The sequence below is a fragment of the Choloepus didactylus genome, chromosome 3 (genome assembly GCF_015220235.1).
Source record: "Choloepus didactylus isolate mChoDid1 chromosome 3, mChoDid1.pri, whole genome shotgun sequence".
NCBI classification, from domain to species: domain Eukaryota; kingdom Metazoa; phylum Chordata; class Mammalia; order Pilosa; family Megalonychidae; genus Choloepus; species Choloepus didactylus.
This window is the reverse complement of record NC_051309.1, coordinates 221,333,606-221,354,034: the sequence shown is the minus strand read 5'-3', so window position 1 is coordinate 221,354,034 and position 20,429 is coordinate 221,333,606. Positions and strand designations below refer to the sequence as shown.

At 38.8% G+C, this 20,429-nt stretch overlaps 1 protein-coding gene across 1 annotated transcript in view; it reads right to left on the bottom strand.

Moving 5' to 3' along the window:
* Nucleotides 1-20,429, bottom strand: part of KCNU1 (potassium calcium-activated channel subfamily U member 1) — a 170,300-nt gene that overhangs the window by 86,503 nt on the left and 63,368 nt on the right. Inside the window, 4 exon segments of the mRNA XM_037831539.1 lie at nt 12,897-12,997; nt 13,134-13,223; nt 17,241-17,309; nt 17,676-17,788. Coding sequence (XP_037687467.1) covers nt 12,897-12,997; nt 13,134-13,223; nt 17,241-17,309; nt 17,676-17,788 — 373 coding nt within the window.

Here is a 20,429-nt window from a genome sequence, read left to right as displayed (position 1 = left end):
TAAACTAGTGGCCCAATGAGCATTTTATGATACTCTGCTGCCACCATCTGGCCAACAGAAGGCAAAACCAGTTGACTCGCCCACTAAAAAAATCTCTGTACCAGATTAATAGAGTTCTCCTGGAGAACGGGGGATAGGGTTGGTAGCATGGTGATTGAGGACCAGTGTGGGACAAAAAAAATGAATGATTCTAATATTAAAAGGAAAGGAAGATTCCGAGGAGTCTGATAACTATACATTGAAGCTAAAAATTTAGATTGCAAATTGAAAGTGTCACTAATTTGTTCCCTAGATACTGTAAAATAAATGTCCTGGAAGTGAGTAAAAAAAAATATATATATATATATATTCTATATAATTCTTGCATTCTATAACATATCTATTAATAGAATTAATATCTATAATTCTTCTATATATATATATATAGAAGAAGGGCTTGTATATTTATATAAAAATCATTCTATCTTTATCCTAGAGCAACTTCCTGCTTTAAAATATTTATTTATAGCAGAAATTTAAGTCAGCTAAGTAAAGGAGTGAGTAATCATTTTTATAAAGAATTTTTGTCTTGCAAAATGACTGATAGCAGGGGATGTATGTGAATGTATAATTTATTTGAGAAAAGTTTGATTTGCACACTGTGATTACAGGATATGTTTGCTTCATGAAGCCGTGTTAAATTTGCATGTAGGCTAGCATGATGATATGTGTGGTAAAATGATACCTTTTAATATATTATTTTTTCTTTCTCGTTCACTCCTCCTTTAATGGGACTATTCTATTTAGTCATCTTCATCCAGTGCTTCAAAGATTCATATTGTTATAGAATGCAAAAAAAAAAAAATAATAAAGTTCAATGTTCAGCTTTTGAATCCTAAAATGAGGCCTCAAAGCCCATGTAAGAAAATATTTTTCAGAGGCACGTATTCCAAAGCAAAAGCCTAGAGAGAACAGGATTTCAGGAAATTATGTAGGAGCAGTTTCTTGTCGTGCTCAGAAAGCATTTTGGACTTTCAAGAGGAAATTGAAAGATTTTGAGAAAATAAGGATAGAGTTAAATAGAGTCTATAAATAGGGTTACAGAATGGCAGCATAAGTTCTGCGGACCTGCTCGTCAGAAAAACAACCATAACTGGCAAAAATTATGTATATAATTTCAAGGGCATACCGCATATAAAGAGACATTTATTTAAGAACATAATCTCTGTTAGAACAGCAAATCTGTGGCATGTGACCCATGACCAGCTTCCCCCCTCCAACCCTAAATAAGTGTGAGGGGAGCTCCATTCTGGGTGAATGTGGCCAAGAATACAGGACTGTCCTCTCCCCCTCTGAGCAATTATCACCACCACCACCCAGCTCCGTATTGCAGAAGGTACATTTCAGGTGAAAGCAGTTAAGAGATCAGAGGTTGCCTTCCTCCACAGGGTCCTCATTTGTAGGGAAGGGAATCTGTCCAGGCACAGAAGGCTGAGAACCCTGAAGTGCCATTCCCCCTCCCCACAGCTCACTTGTGGACAGAGGCTCCCCACTGGGAGAGGCAAGCCGAGAAGTCCAGAGGCTCCCCAGCACCTTGATCATAAAGCAGGACTGTCACCCCAAGAGATTTCTGCCTAGGGAGAAAGGCTGGCATAAGAACTGAGAGCTCTGAAGCTTTTTCCCAAGGGAACTGGCTTTGTTTGGATCAGAATGTAGAGAAGTTTAAGTCTAAGGATGCTCTCAAAGACAGTGGAGATATTCCTGGTAAGCAATTAGGAGAAGGCTGGAAGTTCCATAAGAGCAACAAGGTAAACCATAGGCTGCTAGTTTACCTGAGAGAAACAGGTAAGGCGACAGCTAAGAGGTGCTCTCTGGGTTCAGAACAAGTCTCAACGGCTGGTCTCAAACATGACTTCTGCAAGGGGGCCCAATCTTAACTGGGTCAGATTGTACTGGAGCAGTATGTGCCTAGTCATTACCAAAAATAATACAGCAGGCAATGTGGAGCCTGAGAATTGCGTGTGATAATAACAGAAGCAGGCAGATGCCTTAGTGGAGAGAGAAGGGAACCAGTTAAAGAGAGCTTTGCTAAAACCACTGTCATCCCAGAGTGACTGTTTATGCCCAAGTTTGCACCCTCTGATGAGTGACATCAGATATCAGATGTTCACATTGTGAAGGAAACAGACTTCACTAAAATAGTCCAGCCAAGTCACTAACCAAATAAACAAACAAGCAATAGCAACAACAAGCTTCACTGTCCAGGTTGCTACAATGCATTATCTAAAATGTCTAGGTTTCATCAAAAAATTATGAGATGCACAAAGAAATAGGAAAACATGACCCATATACACAAGGAAAAAAGCAGGCAATGGAAACTGTCTGTGAGAAGGTCCAGATGTCAGATTTAGCAGACAGCCTTCAAAGCAGCCTTAGAAATATGTTCAAAGAGCTAAAGGAAACCATAATTAAAGAAGTAAAGGAGAGCATGAGGAAAATGTCTCTTCAAAAACAGAATTTAAATAAACAGATAGAAATTTACTAAAAATAATAGCTAAATGGAGAGTCAGAGTGTAAATGTACACTAACTGAAATAAAAATAAAAAACACTAGAGTATCTTGTGGTAGATATAAAAGTTTACCCTCCTCCCCCATTCCCACCACACATGGTCCACGTCCTAATTCCCAGAACTTGTGAGTATGTTACATTGTATGGCAAGGGAGATTTAAGATTGCAGATAGAATGAAAGGTGCTAATCACCTAACCTTAAAATAAAGAGATTGTTCTGGAATATCTGGTGGTCCCAATGTAATCATAAGGGTCATGTACATGTATGTGGAAGAGAGAGGTATAAATGTCAGAGTTCAGAAAAAGAGATGTGATGATAATTTCAAACATAAGTTGTTATAGGGGCAATAGTACACTAATGCAGAGCTCAATGGTGGATCTGAACTGAGCGAAGAAAGAATCGGTGAACTTGAAGATAGAGATTACGCAATCTGAAGAACGGAGAAAAAAAAAGAATGAAGTAACATGAACAAATTCTCAGAAAAAAAAATGTGTGTGGTAGTTTGAAGCTGTATGTTCCCCAGACAGCATGCTCTGAAGCTAATCCATTCCTGTGGTGGAACCATTGTAAGTCGGATCTCTTGGTAAACAGGACCTTAAGTTGAGATGTGACCCACCTCATTCAAGGAAGGTCTTAATCCTCTTACTGGAGCCCTTTATGAGATGATAAAAGACAGAGAGAAGACACAGAAAAAAAGCCCTAGAGAAGCTCAGAGAGAAAAGCTAGAGAAGCTGAGAGACAAGGACACACATAGAAGCTCAGAGAAGAAGCCACTGAAGCCAGAATCTGGAAGTAATGAAGCCTGGGAGAGAAGGGAGAGACCAGCAGACATTACCATGTGCCTAGCCATGTGAGAGAAGAGCTGAGGATCATCAGTAGCTGGTCTTCTGGGAGAAGGTATCGTCCTGTTGATGCCTTGATTTGGACCCTTTACACAGCCTCAGAACCGTTCACTTTAAATTAATACATCCCCATTGTAAAAGCCAGCCCTTGTTATATTGCATTTTGTCAGGTTTAGCATGCTAAAACAATATAGGAAACCATTAAGGGCATCAACATACCTGCAATGGAAATACTAATAGAAAGGGCAAAAAATAAAGGAGCAGAAAAAACATTCTAAGAAATAGTGGCTGAAAACCTCCCAAATTTGATGAAAAGCATTAATTTACATATATTTTTTCTAGGGCTGCTGTAACAAATTACCACAAATTTGGTGGCTTAAAACAACAAGCATGTTTCTTACAGTTCTGGAGGTCATAAGTCTGAAATAGATTTCACTGGACTGAATTCAAGGCATTGACAGAGTCACTCTCTATCAACAGGTTCTAGGAGAGAATAAATACCTCACCTTTTCCAGGTTCCAGAGGCGTCCTGTATTACTTGGCTTGTGGCCCGTTCCCTTAACTTCAAATCAAGTAACATAACATTTTATTTCTCTGACCCTGCTTGTCTCTATTTCCATGACCTTTGCTCTTATGTGTGTAGTCAAATCTTCCCCTGCTTCTCTCTTATAAGGACATTTATTATTATATTTAGGCCCCAACAAAATAATCTCTCCATATCAAGCTCCACAATTTATTCATTTTTGCAAAGCACATTTTACCATATGTTAACATTCACAGCCTCCTTGGATTAAGACTTGGATTTATTTGGAGGCTATTGTCTACTGCACTGCACATCCAAAGATCTTAATGAACTAAAAGTAGAATAAACATCAAGAGATCTACACACAGACACAACATAGTAACAATGCTGAAAGCCAAACACAAGAAGAAAATCTTGAAGGCAGCAAGAGAAAACTGACAGGTCACAAGGGAAGCTAAATAATACTAACAACTGAGTTTTCATCAGAAACAATGGATCCCAGGAGGCTGTGGGACATCCTTCAAATTGCTGAAATAAAAAGAATTCTATATCCAGCAAAATTATCTTTCAAACATGAAAAAAAGAACACCAACTGAAAATGGCTGGGTAAGGACTTTCTTATAGTTCTTCCACACATTGAAGCCAAGAAAAGACTGACAAAAAAATGTCAGAATCAAAATTTTCAGAATTCTGGAAACTAACCAAAAGTTTGTAGCAACCCAGAAACATTTAGTCAAGCAAAATGCCCTGTGTTGGTAAGGACAGTGAGCTCTGTGGTGTTTTGTCTTACCCAAGCCCCATCTCCTGCTCTCCAGCTCAGCAGTGACAGTGAAATATAACAGCTCACATTCCCAGTTCCATAGGAGCAGAACAGAACTGGAATTATTTTAAAACCTAATTTTCAAAGAATACCCATGATTTGACCGTTCTGGTGGTTTTCTGGAAGGCCATACTTGAATGACTTTTTTTTTTTAATATATATAATTAAATTTGGTTTTATTGAGATATATTCACATACCATACAGTCATCCATGGGGTAAAATCAACTGTTCACAGTACCATCATATAGTTGTGCATTCATCACCCCAACCTATTTTTGAACATTTTCCTTACACCAGAAAGAATAAGAATAAAGAATATAAGTAAATAAGAATACCCAAATCATCCCCCCATCCCACTCTATTTTCATTTAGTTTTTGTTCCCATTTTTCTACTCATCCATCCATACAGTGGATAAAGGGAGTGTGATCCACAAGGCTTTCACAATCACACTGTCACCTCTTGTAATCTACATTGTTATACAATCATCTTCAAGAGTCCAGACTACTGGGTTGCAGTTTGATAGTTTCAGGTATTTACTTCTGGCTATTCCAATACATTAAAACCTAAAAAGGGTTATCTATATAGTGTGTAAGAATGTCCACCAGAGTGACCTCTTGACTCCATTTGGAATCTCTCAGCCAGTAAAACTTTACTCCGTTTCATTTCACATCCCCTTTTTGGTCAAGAAGATATTCTCAATCTCATGATGGCAGGTCCAGATTCATCCCCAGGAGGAATGACTTGCTTTTATTTGACCTTACTCAACTTGCTTAGTGCTAAAAGTCTCTCCCCAAGGGGATCTTCCAAATGTTTTAACACTAGAGCTGCTTGAAGCAATGAAAAAACATTAGGCAAACAATAAATATAATAACAGCTTAAAAAGGAATAAGATAGACATAGGGGCTTTGAAAAGCTTCAATGTATTACTGAGAATCTAGAAAACCACAACAGTTCAGCTGTGTGCACACAGCTGTGTGCAGCTGTGCACATGATCCAGAAATATCTGAAGGCTGTAAGCTTTCCTTTCTGACTGAGCTTGAGGTTCTGTGCAAGTAGGAAATGAAAGCTAAGTCAGAGGTGTCAACAGCCTTAGCAAATATCAAAGGCATGCACTCACACAAACACAGAGCCTCTTGGCATAGATAGGGAGGCTTATTGGTTCCAGGTGTTTAAGGAAATCTTCATCCAGTCATTAGCTGACCACTAAGGTAACAGAGTAGAGACACATGACAAAGATGGAGACCTTGCAGATTTAGTTCAGAAAATTCATTAAACAAATGACTACTAAAAACAAGAAGCAACAACATATCCTAAGGCTTGGAGAAATCTGATTTCCGTAATTGCCATATGTGCCAGTTTGGATGTATTATGTCCCCCAAAACACCATGTTCTTTAATGCAATCTTGTGGGGGCAGGCGTATTAGTGTTGATTAGTTGGAATCTTTGGATTAGGTTGTTTCCATGGAGATGTGACCCACTCAACTCTGGGTAATACCTTTGATTAGATTATTTCCATTATTTCCATTGGCTTTTATAAAGGGGGTTTATTTGGTTACAAAGTTACAGTCTGAAGGCCATAAAGTGTCCAAGGTAAGGCATCAGCAATAGGGTACCTTCACTGAAGGATGGCTGATGTTGTCTGAAAACCTCTCTTAGCTGGCAAGGCATGTGGCTGGTGTCTGCTTGCTCCCAGGATGCGTTTCAAAATGGCATTCTCCAAAATGTCAGTGTCAGCTTTTAATGGCCATCTTCAAAATGTGTCTCTTACTTGCAGCTCCTTTTCAAAATGTCAGTCTCAGTTGCTGTCAGGTATGTCTGTTTGTGAGTTCTTTATATAGGACTCCAATGTTTCAATTAAGACCCACCCTAAATGGGTGGGGTAACACCTCCATGGAAATGATCCAATCAAAGGTGTCACCCACAGTTGATTGAGTCAAATTTCCATGGAAGCACTCAAAGGATTCCAACCTAATCAGCACTAATATGTCTGTCCCACAAAATTGCATTAAAGAACACGGCATTTTGTGGGACATAATACATCCAAACTGGCACACCATGAAATATATTTTAACACAAAAGAGGACAGTAAAGGAGGAACTGAGAAACAAAGATACAAGACACAGAAAAAAATTATCAAAATTATATACATAAATCTTACCTTATTACTGATTACATTTTATGTAAATGGAATAAACTCTCTAATTAAAAGGAAAAGTAGAGGGAAAAAAAAAACATGACCCAAATATATGTTGTATACAAGAAACAAATGGCAATCAAAAGGGAGCTGGAGTGATTATACTAATGCCATACAAAATAGACTTTAACACAAAAATTGTCAGCAGAGTTAAAGAATATATTATGATAAAATGGTAGATATTACAAGTATATATGAATCTAGCAACAGAAACCCAAAATACATGAAACAAAAACTGATGGAATTGAAGAAATACACAGTTCAATAATAATTGGCGACTTTAACACTCTGCTTTCAACAATGCATAGAACAAATAGGAGATCAGCAAACAAACAGAAGACTTTAACAACACCACAAACCAAATAGACCTAACACACGTCTATAGAACACTGCACCTGAAAATAGCAAAATGCTTATTCTTCTCAAGCATACATGGAACATTCTCCAGGAGAAACCACGTCAGGCTGTAAAACAAGTCTTAGTATATTTAAAAGGATGTAAAAGAATGTTCTCCAACCACAATGGAATAAAAAGAGAAATTAAAAACATGGAAATTAGGAAAATTCACAAATAAGTGGACATAAAACAACACCCTCCTAAATAACCAATGAATAATAATAATAATAATAAAGAAATTGCAAGGGAAAATGGAAGCTATTGTGAGATGAATGAAAATGAAAACACAAACTACTAAAATTTATGGAATGCACCTAAAGCAGTGCTTAAAGGAAAATTAATAGACACCTATAATTGAAAAATAAGCAAGATCCAAAATCAACACTAACCTTACATCTTAAGATAATGGAAAAAGAAAAGTAAACTAAAAACAAAACAAGCAAAAAGGAGGAAATAATTTTTAAAAATTAGAGTGGAAATGAATCAATTAAAGAGTAGGAAAACAATAGAGAAAAATCAACTAAAGTGAAAGCTGGTTCTTTGAAAACATCAACAAAATTGACAAACATTTAGCAAGACTGGGCACAATAGAAAGAGAAAATATTCATAATTCTAAATTCTGGAATGAAAAAGGGACATTACCACCAACCTGACAAAAATAAAAAGGATTATAAAGGAATACTATAAAACAGCTGTATATCAACAAATTAGATAGCATAGATTAAATGGACCAGTCCCCAGAAAGACAAAAAAAGAAGAAATAGAATGAGATGGGGCAAGATGGTGGAGTGGTGAGGTGTAGGCTTTAGTTACTCCTCCAGGGCAGTAGGTAGAAAGTCAGGAACCATGTGGACTGGACATCACAGAGCAATTTGACTTTGGGCATACTTCATACAATACTCATGCACATGTGGAACAGCTGAGATCAGTGAAATCTGTAAGTTCTGGTGGCCAGGGGATCCATGCCCCTCCCTGTGAGGCTCAGTCCCGTGGGAGGAGGGGCCTTCAATGCTGGAAATGAGGTGGGAGAACTGCAGTTGTGGCTCTTATCAGAAACTCATTCTACTGATCCAAACTCCAAACACAAACTGAGACCAGACACTGGAGAATCTGGGAGCAGTCAGACCAGCAGAGAGGATAACAAAAACAGCAAGGAAAACCCAAAAATAAAAGTGAGACGTTTTGGAGTTCTGGTGAACATAGAATGGAGAAGGGCAGGACTCAGGCTGAGTCAGGCTCATATGCAAATCCAGAAGGCAAGTTTCTTTGTCCGAAGAGCCAGTTTCTCTGCTCCCTTGATTGTTCCTTATTGGCCCTAATCTCCTTGCCTCTTAGCATTTCAATAGCCCAATAGATCTGCAAGGAGGGCCCTTCCTTTTTTTCTCTCTCTCTTTTTCTAAAACAATTACTCTAAGAAGCCCATTACAGAAAGCCTCAAAGACTTGAAATTTGGGCCCAGACAAGAGCAGAGCTAAGAGCTCTGAGACACAAGGCAATAAGTCCAGTGGCTGAGAAAATTCGCTAAACATCACAACTTCCCAAGAAAAGGGAGACGTCCCCTTACAGCCATCTTCCTTTTGGGCAGGGAACGCTACTGCCCAGTGCCAGCTCCACAGCCCAGAGCTGCCCCAAACAACCCAGTGTGACCAGAAGTGTTTCCGACAACACATGCATACACCGCAAAATCAGGTGTGGACATTAGGCTTTCCCACACCCCCAGCTAATTGTCCCAGAGTTGGAAAGGCAGACGGTGTGAAAAGGGGGAAATTAACACGCCCCATTCAGCCATCCTTTCAGCAGACTGGGAATGCCCCTACACAGCCCTGCAGCCCAGAACCACTGTGAGGGGACGATGCTCACCTGTGACAAAGCACAGTCATCCCTCAGCAGAGGACCTAGGAGTGCACAGCTTGGAAGAGAGACCCACTCACAAGTCCCAGGGACCATACACCAATACCAAGGACTTGTGGGTAAGCAGCAGAGACAAACTGTGGCAAGACTGAACTGAAGGATTAGAATATTGCAACAGTTTTAAATCTCCAGGAACACCAGGGAGATTAGAGATAAGGGTTTTAATAGGTCTACAAATCCTAAAATAACCCTATCAAGTTAAGCAAATGCCAAGAGGCCAAAAACAACAGAAAATTTTACAGCATATGAAAAAAGCAGGCAATATGGATAACCCAAGCCCAAGCAGCCAAATCAAAAGATCAGAGGAGACACAGTACTTGGAGCAATTAATCAAAGAACTAAAGATGAACAATGAGACCATGGCATGGGATATAAAGGACATGAGGAAGACCCTAGAAGAGCATAAAGAAGAAATTGCAAGAGTAAATAAAAAAATAGATGATCTTATGGATATAAAAGAAACTGTTGACCAAATTAAAAAGATTCTGGACACTCATAGTACAAGACTAGATGAAGCTGAACAGCAAATCAGTGACTTGGAGGATGACAGAATGGAAATGAAAGAATAAAAGAAAGAATGGGGAAAAAATTGAAAAAAATCGAAACAGACCTCAGGGATATGATAGATAATATAAAACATCCAAATGTAAGACTCATTGGGGTTCCAGAAGGGGAAGAGAAGGGTAAAGGTCTAGGAAGAGTATTCAAAGAAATTGTTGGGGAAAACTTCCCAAATCTTCTAAACACCATAAATACACAAATCATAAATGTCCAGTGAACCCCAAATAGAATAAATTCAAATAAACCCACTCTGAGACATAGTCTGATCACACTGTCAAATATGGAAGAGAAGGAGCAAGTTCTGAAAGCAGTAAGAGAAAAGCAATTAACCACATACAAAGGAAACAGCATAAGACTAAGTAGTGACTACTCAGCAGCCACTATGGTGGCAAGAAGGCAGTGGCATGACATATTTAAAATTCTGAGAGAGAAAAATTGCCAACTAAGAATTCTTTATCCAGCAAAGCTCTCTTTCAAATTTGAGGGAGAGCTTAACTTTTTCACAGACAAACAAATGCTGAGAGAATTTGCTAACAAGAGACCTACCCTACTTAAGATACTAAAGGGAGCCCTACTGACAGAGAAACAAAGAAAGGAGAGAGAAATATGGAGAAAGATTCAGTACTAAAGAGATTCAGTATGGGTACATTGAAGGACATTAAGAGAGAAAAAACATATATGACAAACATAAACCAAAGGATAAGATGGCTGATTCAAGAAATGCCTACATAGTAATAATGTTGAATGTAAATGGATTAAACTCCCACCAATTAAAAGATATAGATTGACAGAATGGATAAAAAAATGAATCATCAATATGTTACATACAAGAGACTCATCTTAGACACAGGGACACAAAGAAATTGAAAGGGAAAGGATGGAAAAAATATTTCATGCAAGCTACAGCCAAAAGAAAGCAGGAGTAGCAATATTAATCTCAGATAAAATAGACTTTAAATGCAGGGATGTTAGGAGAGACAAGAAGGCCACTACATACTAATAAAAGGGGCAATTCAACAAGAAGAAATAACAACCATAAATGTTTATGCACCCAATCAAGGTGCCACAAAATACATGAGACAAACACTGGCAAAACTAAAAGAAGCAATTGATGTTTCCACAATAATTGTGGGAGACTTCAACACATCACTGTCTCCTATAGATAGATCAACCAGACAGAAGAGCAATAAGGAAATTGAAAACCCAAGCAATTCCACTCCTAGGTATATAGCCAAAAAAAAAAAAAAAAAAAAAAAAAGAAGTGAGAACATATTCTCACAAAAATTGTACACGAATTTTCATAGCAAGATTATTCATAATAGTCAAATGGTGAAAACAACCCAGACGTCCATCAACTGATGAATGAATAAACAAGTGAGGTATTTTCGCTCAAAGAAATATTATTCAGCCATAAAAAAGGTACTTGATGATACATGCTACAATATGGATGAGCCTTGAAAACTTATGCCCAAGTAAAAGGATCCAGCTACCAAAGGCCACTTGTTGTATGATTCCATTTATATGCAACGTCAGAATAAGCAAATCCATAGAGACAGAAAGGTTAGTGGTTGCCAGGGATGTGGGTTAGGACGTGAGAGTGACTGCTAATAGGAATGGGATTTCTTTTTTGGGTGACAAAATGTTGCAGAATCGATTGCGGTGATGTTTGTACAACTCCGAATATCCTAGAAACCATTGAATTATGCACGATAAATGGGTGAATTTCATGGTATGTGAATTACATCTCAATAAAGCTGTCATAAAACAAAAGAACATCCTCCACCCCACCACCCACACATACCTAGTGCTTCAGGTTGTGAGAAGTTGCTATACAAGAAAACTCTGATAATTCTGTGATGTGTAAGGGGAGAAAATGGGAGGGTGCCTCCCTTTTCATGTGGGCTCTTGGTGAAGTTCACCAAGAAGAGTGTCCGTTAACAATGCAGGAAGACTACAGAAGAAGAGATAAATTTTAAGCAAGAAGGAGGCAGGAGAAGTCACTCCCCTAGGTTCCCAGATCCTGACATACATGGAGGAAATTTAGAAATCTCAATTAGCAGAGGGATTAAAATAACAGATGGAATGAAAAGACTAGGTGTAGGGATAAGGAGGGCTTTGCAGACGTCACAATGGCTAGAGGCAATGGCAGGCACGACAGATCTCAGAAACAGATGACAGAAGGTGACTCAAATCCAGGAGGGACCGATTCATTGGCTGCTGGTTCACTGGTCCCAGGAGCTGACACTTACAGACCAAAGGGAATGAGTCACTTCAGTAGGGGTCAGTAGAATCTTGTATGAAAGGAGAACAATCATGACGTTAAGAAAGTTTAAGCCTGCAATTAAATAGCATCCTGCATTTAAACAGAAGGAGAGGAGAAGAACAGCATCCTTAAGAGCTAAGAATAGCCCTGATAGGAAATTAAAACTTTGAGTTGATTGATTTTAAGTCCTCAAACATTGGAGGTTTAACCAAAGAATCTGAAAGTACCCAGAAGAAACTAAGTTTTAAACCAAAAGGGACTAAATTGTCATGAATGCATGAAATTAATTTTCCTTTTCCTGTTAGTAACTGGAAAGGGTTTTGGCAAGCCATCGAGTTCAATTAGAGAAAATAGAGAAAACTACATTTCTGCATCGCTGTGTCAGAATGAGTAAATTTTAAACCACTTACAATCCATTAAGAAAGAGTTCTGATGAATGGTCACCAGGTAGCCTTCTCATGGTTAACCCAGAAGTTAGATGCAGGATGAATTTACAGTCTGAGGCTAGGAAAACCATTGTGACATAGTAAAAAACAACCAGCCAAAAGTCAGATTGCTTGGGGTTGAGTTTGGCAATGCTGCCACTGACCATTAAGTAACGTTGCACAACATTACTTAATCTTTTTTGGAAACTGTTTGCCTGGCCTTGAACTAATTAACCCTCAGGTTTCTTCCAGCTCTAAAAGACTGATTCTTGGGTATTGTATGACCAGTGGAGAAATGTCTGCCCCATGTTGGCCAAGTTCAAATAGGCCGAGAGAGAATCCTCTTCTCTTAACCTTGGCCGGGACCCTAGAAGCTGGGCTCAGGACAGCCAGATACTAAGTGCAGTTACCTATATTATTCTGGCGGTGGTTCTTGATTTTGCAGGCACATTTTCCAATTAGCTCAGGAATATTCACATCAGCATGACAGGTGGAACAGTAAAATAAGGCTCTGAACAATGAAAGCAAATCAAGAATGAATTATGTGAGGCTTAACACTGCAGAGGCAAGGCGCTGACTCAGTCTGCCTGCCATTAAGTTGTATTTGCTTTAGTGCTTCCCCCCATAAAGTAATAAAAAAAAATTACCTTTTGACTTCCTTTGAAGATTCAGCAATAAAGAACCCTATTGTGTTCTTACACAGCTTAACTTGTGCAGATGGATTTAGTATCAGACCACTGGAAGCAGAAAATAAAAATACAGTAATTTGTTTCTCTGATTTTAGTGGCAATATTCGATTTTTCATTCTGTCATTACCAACAGATTCTCTAAGTTGCCTTCCTTCTATTGCCAAGCATGATGGAAAATGTGATTTCACCAAAGCTGATCCTTTGTTTGATTACTGCTAAATTGGCTAAGTGGACCCAGGTAACAAATGATTTCAGGGCTCCCTGCACAGCTGAGCTGAGGGTAAGCTCCTCACTGGCTTGTGTCTTTCATCTGTGATGTTCAAACCAACTCGGATACATAAAGCCTTACTAACTTAGTCTATCAAATGCCAAGGAGGCCAAGGAAAAGAGAGCACACACGTGCCTGTCTTCTTGTGGTTCTAGTGGTGTTTATCCTTAGGCCACTTGCCATTTAAAATAGTTATATCAAAAAGGTCACTTCCCTTAATAAATATTCCCCAATTAATCAGCCTGAATCACAATTTCCTTTTACCTGCCTATTCAACTTGGGGAGGTATATATTTCTCTTGACTTGATTTTTTTTCCTATCTTGATTGCAAGTTCCTTGAGAAGGAACCACATGAGTTGTTCATGTTACTTGAACATTTCAATTCTTTATTTCCTTATGGTTTGTAGGTTTGAAAATGCCACCTTGTAAATTTCACCCATACTACTCCTTGATGCATGCCCCAATATCACTTGTTGAGTTCCCCACTTTTCAATATAGGTTTGTGAGGATTCCCCCATCTTGATTCCCTTTACTTCACTGCCAGTAGGGTAAAACTCTGTATCTCTCCTCTCATCTTTTGTGCACGATGAAAACATTCCTTCCTTCCTTTTAAACTTTGAACTTCACCTCAGAAAGAGGCCATATCTTAATTTTGATGTTTTATTTTTGTTGGGAGGATACTACAAAGTAACTTGCAAGTGTTGGAGAATCTTGATGAAAATAAAAGGGCTTGAAATAGTAGCCAAAAGTAAAAAGACGCTGAATATCTGTGTTTCTGTGATTATGACCCTAGGCATTGGATGGCATTTTCTGAGCACATGTTAATTGCTACCAGAGAGTAGAATGATGATGTTCTAGTTGGCTAATGCTGCCAGAATGCAAAACACCAGAGACGGATTGGCTTTTATAAAAGGGGGTTTATTTGGTTACATAGTTACAGTCTTAAGGCTATAAAGTATCCAAGGTAAGGCATCAACAATCGGGTACCTTCACTGGAGGATGGCCAGTGACATTCGGAAAACCTCTGTTGGCTGGGAAGGCACGTGGCTGGCGTCTGCTCCAAGTTCTAGCTTCAAAATAGCTTTCTCCCAGGATGTTCCTCTCTAGGCCACAGCTTCTCTTCAAAATGTCACTCTCAGTTGCTCTTGGGGTATTTGTCCTCTCTTAGCTTCTCTGGAGTGAGAGTCTGCTTTCAACAGCCATCTTCAAACTGTCTGTCATCTGTAGCTTCTGTGCGTTCTTCAAAGTGTCCCTCTTGGCTGCAGCAAGCTCACTTCTTCTGTCTGATCTTATATAGTGCTCCAGTAATTTAATTCAGACCCACCCTGAATGGGAGGGCCAACACCTCCATGGACATTATCCAATCAGAGTCATCACCCACAGTTGGGTGGGGCACATCTCCATGGAAACACTCAAAGAATTACAGTCTAATTAACACTGATAGGTCTGCCCACACAAGATTATATCAAAGATAATGGTATTTGGGGGGACATAATACATTCAAACTGGCACAGATGGTTTTTCACTTTGAAAGAGAAAGGACATGGATTGAGTGCCCCCAAGGTCACTGATGGATGTTCACTGGCTGGCAAGCATATGCATAGTTGTGCCTTACATAGCTCCTTTTTTTGGTAAAGGGGTGTTTTCTGAGCTCATGTTAAGTATTTAACTATGAAGACACTTTTATGATAATATTTATGGTTTCCTTTGAGAGAAAAGGTGATCCTTTTTTGAGGATTTTCTAAAACTGCAATTGTTGCTCAATTTCCATCATGAATCACAACCAGTTGCTCTATTAGGGAATCTTTGCCACTGAGACAAACCCAGAATATTATCTGGCTGGGGTCAAAGTCAACTTCATCTGTAAGCACGTGACAAATTATTACCTAGACAATTCCTTGCGATGTTCCAAGGCTTTGGCAATTCTTAGAGTCTATTTAAGTGTATAAATTAGAGGTAGAAACAAAAGGTGAGAAAAAGATTAGTTTGCCCCAGTTTTTCAATATGGTCATCTGAAACCCAGTCATCAAAATGTCTTATATGCTTCTACCAGTGCTGGCTGCGGTGCATTTAGCACACAGTGGTGATCAGAATCACAGCCTCTAGAATTAGACCCCCTGAGTTCAGGTCCTAGCTTTGCCATTTGCGAGTGCTTTGAGCTTCAGAAAATTATTTAACCTTTCTGCACCTCAGCTTCCTTTTCTGTAAAATGGGATTAATAATAATAATAATCTCACAGTGTTGTTGTGCTGATTGGTGAGTTAACGTACACCAAGTATACCTATAACTATGCAGATCGTGGAGTAATGATTATATAAAAAATCGCTGTTATCAATATCTCTATCAATTCAGGGTTTAATTCCCTGGATTCACCTGACTTTTCAGTGATATCAAGGTTAAATCTCTCTTGATGCAGGTTCCATTTTCATTGGGTGTAGATATATCCTAGGCAGTAAACAGCACTGGGACCACCTGGAGCTATGCAAAAATCAGTTGCTTAATAAATATATATATTTCTGGTCTATGATGTCCCAACAATCATCTTAATAAAGTTCAGAGGAATCTAGGATGGATGTCGGAGTTGGAATGGATCTTGGCTCTCATAGTCCAGTGGGCTCCAAATGTCAATGAGTTAACTGAATATACCAAAGGGACTTAAGAAAAAATTCTTAGGCCACACCTTTGGAGGTTTTGATTTTGCAAAATCGTAAGTGAGATTTAAGAATTTATATGCTTTTAAAGTTTGCAAGTAATTCTGATGCCTATCCCAGGTCATCAAAAGCTAAAAATGTTAAAATTTGATCAAATTTTGGGCAAATCTGAAACCCAAACTGCCTGGCTTAATATTCTAGGGTGCTGTCTTTTTCATTATGATCTATTTCCAGTAGAAAGTCCATTTGCTCATTCCTGGTAATGTCAGTTTTGGAGCTCATTTTACAGATGATGAAAACTGAAGTCCAGACAGATGACTTCTCCAAAGTCACAGGGCTAGCAAATCATAATCAGGATTAGAATCTAGACTTTTGCTTCCAATTTATTGGAGCTAGTTTTCCATTAAAAAAAATGCACATAAGTCTGTATAATAGTTTTGCTTGCCCACCATCCTATTTAAGACTCCATTTATTTTTATTCATCAGTACTTTTTATCTCAATATTACTGTAGCTGATTCTTTTTCTCTTTTTCTCCTTTTTTCCACTTGTGTTTAATAGACATTCAGTTTGTCCTGGATTTTGTTTCTGTTGCAATGATAACTTCTGTTACTTCTCTTATAAGCCACTACTGTTGCTCAGGAAATATTGACAGTCTGGTAAAATGTTACCTCTTTGCTTTATCTACACCATCAGTAACAGGCTTTGTCCAGTAGGTCAGTCAAATTCTCATTTTGCCACATTTTGGGGATTAGTTTGTAAGTGTAGAGTTTCTGAGAGTTTTTTTTTTTTTTAATCATAAATAATTCGATTGCATAGCACTGTTTCATGGTGAAGACTAATGAGATCTGGTAATAAGGTAAAGAGGAACAGATCTGAGAAGGTGACAACTTCTTCTCCCCCTGGCACCTGACAGAGATTTGGGGCAGGGCCGTGGGAGCAGAGCAAAGCACCTGTCCATCTGCTAGGGTCACCCTCCCAGCCTGATCATTAGAGACCACATTGAATGCACCGCAGCAGTGGGTGAAGGGACACTGGGTGGCTGGCTAAGCAAATGGCAGTGATCTTGTTGTGGCTGGAGCTTTGGAAACACCTTAATCATAAAGATTCTCCTCACACGATGAAGAGAAGAGAAGCCTCTTTGGTACCTGTAACTGTGCATGCCGGCTTTGTGTTCAATGGCTATCAGCATGAGATTCATCTTCACAAAGCAGAGCCTGGGAAGGAAGAAAAGTAGTTGTGAGAAGGGAGAAAAGAGCTGAGTGTAAGTTCACATGAACATAGCTAACACCTTGTGCTCTGTGCCTGGGAGAAAAACTGCCCCTCAGTAGAGGAAGAGCCTCCCAAATAAGGAATTTTTGCTTCTAGGCGAATCCATCCTGAAGTAATTGGTAGTCATTGTGACAAATGGGACAGACATGAAATTGTCCTGCACAGAATGTAGACTTCAAAGATTCAAAGACTTTGACTCATTCATTTTTATATCCTCAGTGTTTCTCATGGCCAATAATGAACCCTCAATGAACACTGTTGAAAAAATGTTGTTGCATGAAGAAGGAAGGAAAGAATTTTCCTTGACTTACTGGGCAACTTCAGGGAAATTCATTCCAGCAAAATCATCAGAGAGGCGCTGAGTCAGAATTTTGTTCTTCAGGCCATTAAAGAAATGTTTCTGCCAAGTCTGTTTAGGGGTCACCTGGAATACACAACCGTGTCACAAGGAGCAGAATGACGTGGGATATGGGATGTTGTAGTTCAAGTAGTGCATTCTGCTAAGCAGCAAACCAGTTCCCATTGCAGTTGGGTTATAGAAAAGAGATTTATCCCAGAGCTTAACTAGGGTAATGTTAAAGAAAGAACTAAAAGTCTAACATACATCTCAACTCTTCCCTCTAGAGAGTTCAGAATGGGATGGAAACATCATGACTTAGTTCCTTCCCAGATAGTAGCTGGTATCCTTGCTGCAAATAAGCATTATGCCTTGCCCACTCCTAATTTCAGCAAAGTACACTGGTTTTTGAATCAGAAACAATAAGATGGGAAGGACAGTGCAAAATCTAAGTCATCTCTGTATGGAAGTGGCTATTCAAGATTGTTTTTGAAACATGTTAGTTTTCTACTGACGATATACCTCCAAGAAAAAATATGCATGGATTCTGCTCAGTATCAGAAAGCCTTCATAAGTTAAATGAACTGGTAAAGTCGTCTGATATGTGGAAATTAGAATGTAAAAATCAAATACAGGGATAGGTTTGTAGAGAAAAGGAAGGTATGAAGAGAGATAGACATGTCTCAAAGAGATGAAGTAAAGCCTGAGGGTATTTTGCTTAGGAAACTCGTCTCTGACAGTTGTGTAATATCTTGTGAAATTCGTTGTGCTTTGTTTGTGTCCTCCTTGTCCACCCCCACTGGCTGTTTTGAGAATCACCACCACACTACTCTGCTATGGCAAGATAGCCTCCTAATGACTCAGAATTTCAGGGGAAAGCCTGGAAGTTCTACAGTTCTGGAGCACTGCAGCTGTGGAGTTATGCTATTTCAAGCAAAGAGGCTCCTCCAAGTTTCAGGTGCCTCTCCTTAAATTTCTTTAACGAGGAAGTCTCACCTCTCTGGGCAGTCCAAACCACTAGGTAAGTCCCATTACTTAAAAAAAAAAAAAAAAAAAAAAAAATTGAGTGCTTCTAATTAAGTCTTTCCAGTTTAGAAAGATGGTAAAAAATTATAACCACAGATGGAGAAGATCTCTGAAACAAACAAACAAAAAAAAATGTCAGAAAGGAAAATAAGAGGACAAAATGGATTTTTGATAGTAGCAAGCCAGTTGGGTTGAATCTACTCTCAAGTTTAAGCTTAAGACAAGGCTCTGTCCCTAGAACCAGCCAGTAATACTCTTTGGATAAAATATCTCCCCATATAAAACACATGGCATTGATCCAAAGCTGTTTAAATTGAGTACTCTGAAGTTCTATAAATCATAACTCAATATTTCTAAAAAATTATGTTATGGGATTAAAAATTCCCATTTTATAGATACAGAAATTAAGAGTCAGAGGGAATAAATCCTTAACCCAAGAAGACTGAGACATAAGACCCTGGAGTCCTGGCCATTAAACCTAGGTGAATAGTTTATTTAAATTTCCAGAACCAAAAATAGCGTTAAAAATCTTGCCCTGATTCAGAGTTTAGGATTTTCTCATAAGCTTTCCCCTAGGTCATACCCGGTAAGTAAAGGTTAAAGCATGTTTCTATAGCAGCATCAGGGCTGATTTCCTAGAACCTAATGGCCATTCCTTCTTATTTGCAGAAGGAAAGACAGAATACTGTGTGTTTCCGATGTTAGTATATTGTTGTCCACAACATCTCTCACCTCCTTTGCTTTTCCTTAATGGTATCAAGGAAGGAACAGGAAAAGATGTACGAGTTTTCACTAAACAGAAGAACTGCAGAGCAAGGAGAGGCCAAGGGGGACATGGAGGGAAAGAAGAGGCAAATGTAGATTTAGAAATAAATGGAAAGAAAGGTCACTCTCTGGAGATGCGTTGGACAGCAGACACCAAGGCCCTGCTGCAGGTTAACATGCCCTTTCTGGAGAATTTCATGTGAATGGTGTTTGGGCCACTTTTGGTGTGTCAGTGTTTTATGAATTCTGTTCTGAAGGTTAACTCCCAACATCTGATATCCTAAGTTTCAAGGACCTTGTGATAGTGGAACAAGATGCTACAGCTGTTCAGTCCACTAGCTGCTTTAGTCCTTTATTTTGTCTCGAGTTAACAAAGACCTGATGTGGGAAATGGCAGGCAGATAACTATATGCCTATCAGAGGCATAGGACATAGTGGTAAGAGTCTGGGCCAGACAATTCTAGCTCTGCTACTCACTAACTTAATACATGAGCAAGTTAGTTAGTGTCACTGACCCATTGTTGGGATATTACCTTGCAATGTTATTGAGAGGAAAGGCATATGTATTTAAATTGCATAGCACATAGTAGGCGCTCAATATGAGGTTGCTATTATTATTGCTATTACTGAATAATATGTCCTTAAAATAACCTAGAAAATGAGATTTTAATTATGATTTGTGTTGTTATTTCAGTGTTATTATTATTTTTGCCCTTTTTACCTTGTATTTAAATTAAATTTACATGTACAAATTCTCCACCAAGGATACAATCGCTATTTACCTGTCAACTTTCATTTATGAGTGCATTTATAGCCATGACATCTGGCACTTCAGGTAAGAACTAGAGTTATGATTTCTCCTTTGTGGATGAATACTCTTAGGCAAGACTAAAGCGAGTGACTTCTTTAACATCAATGCAATACCTGGAACATCAGG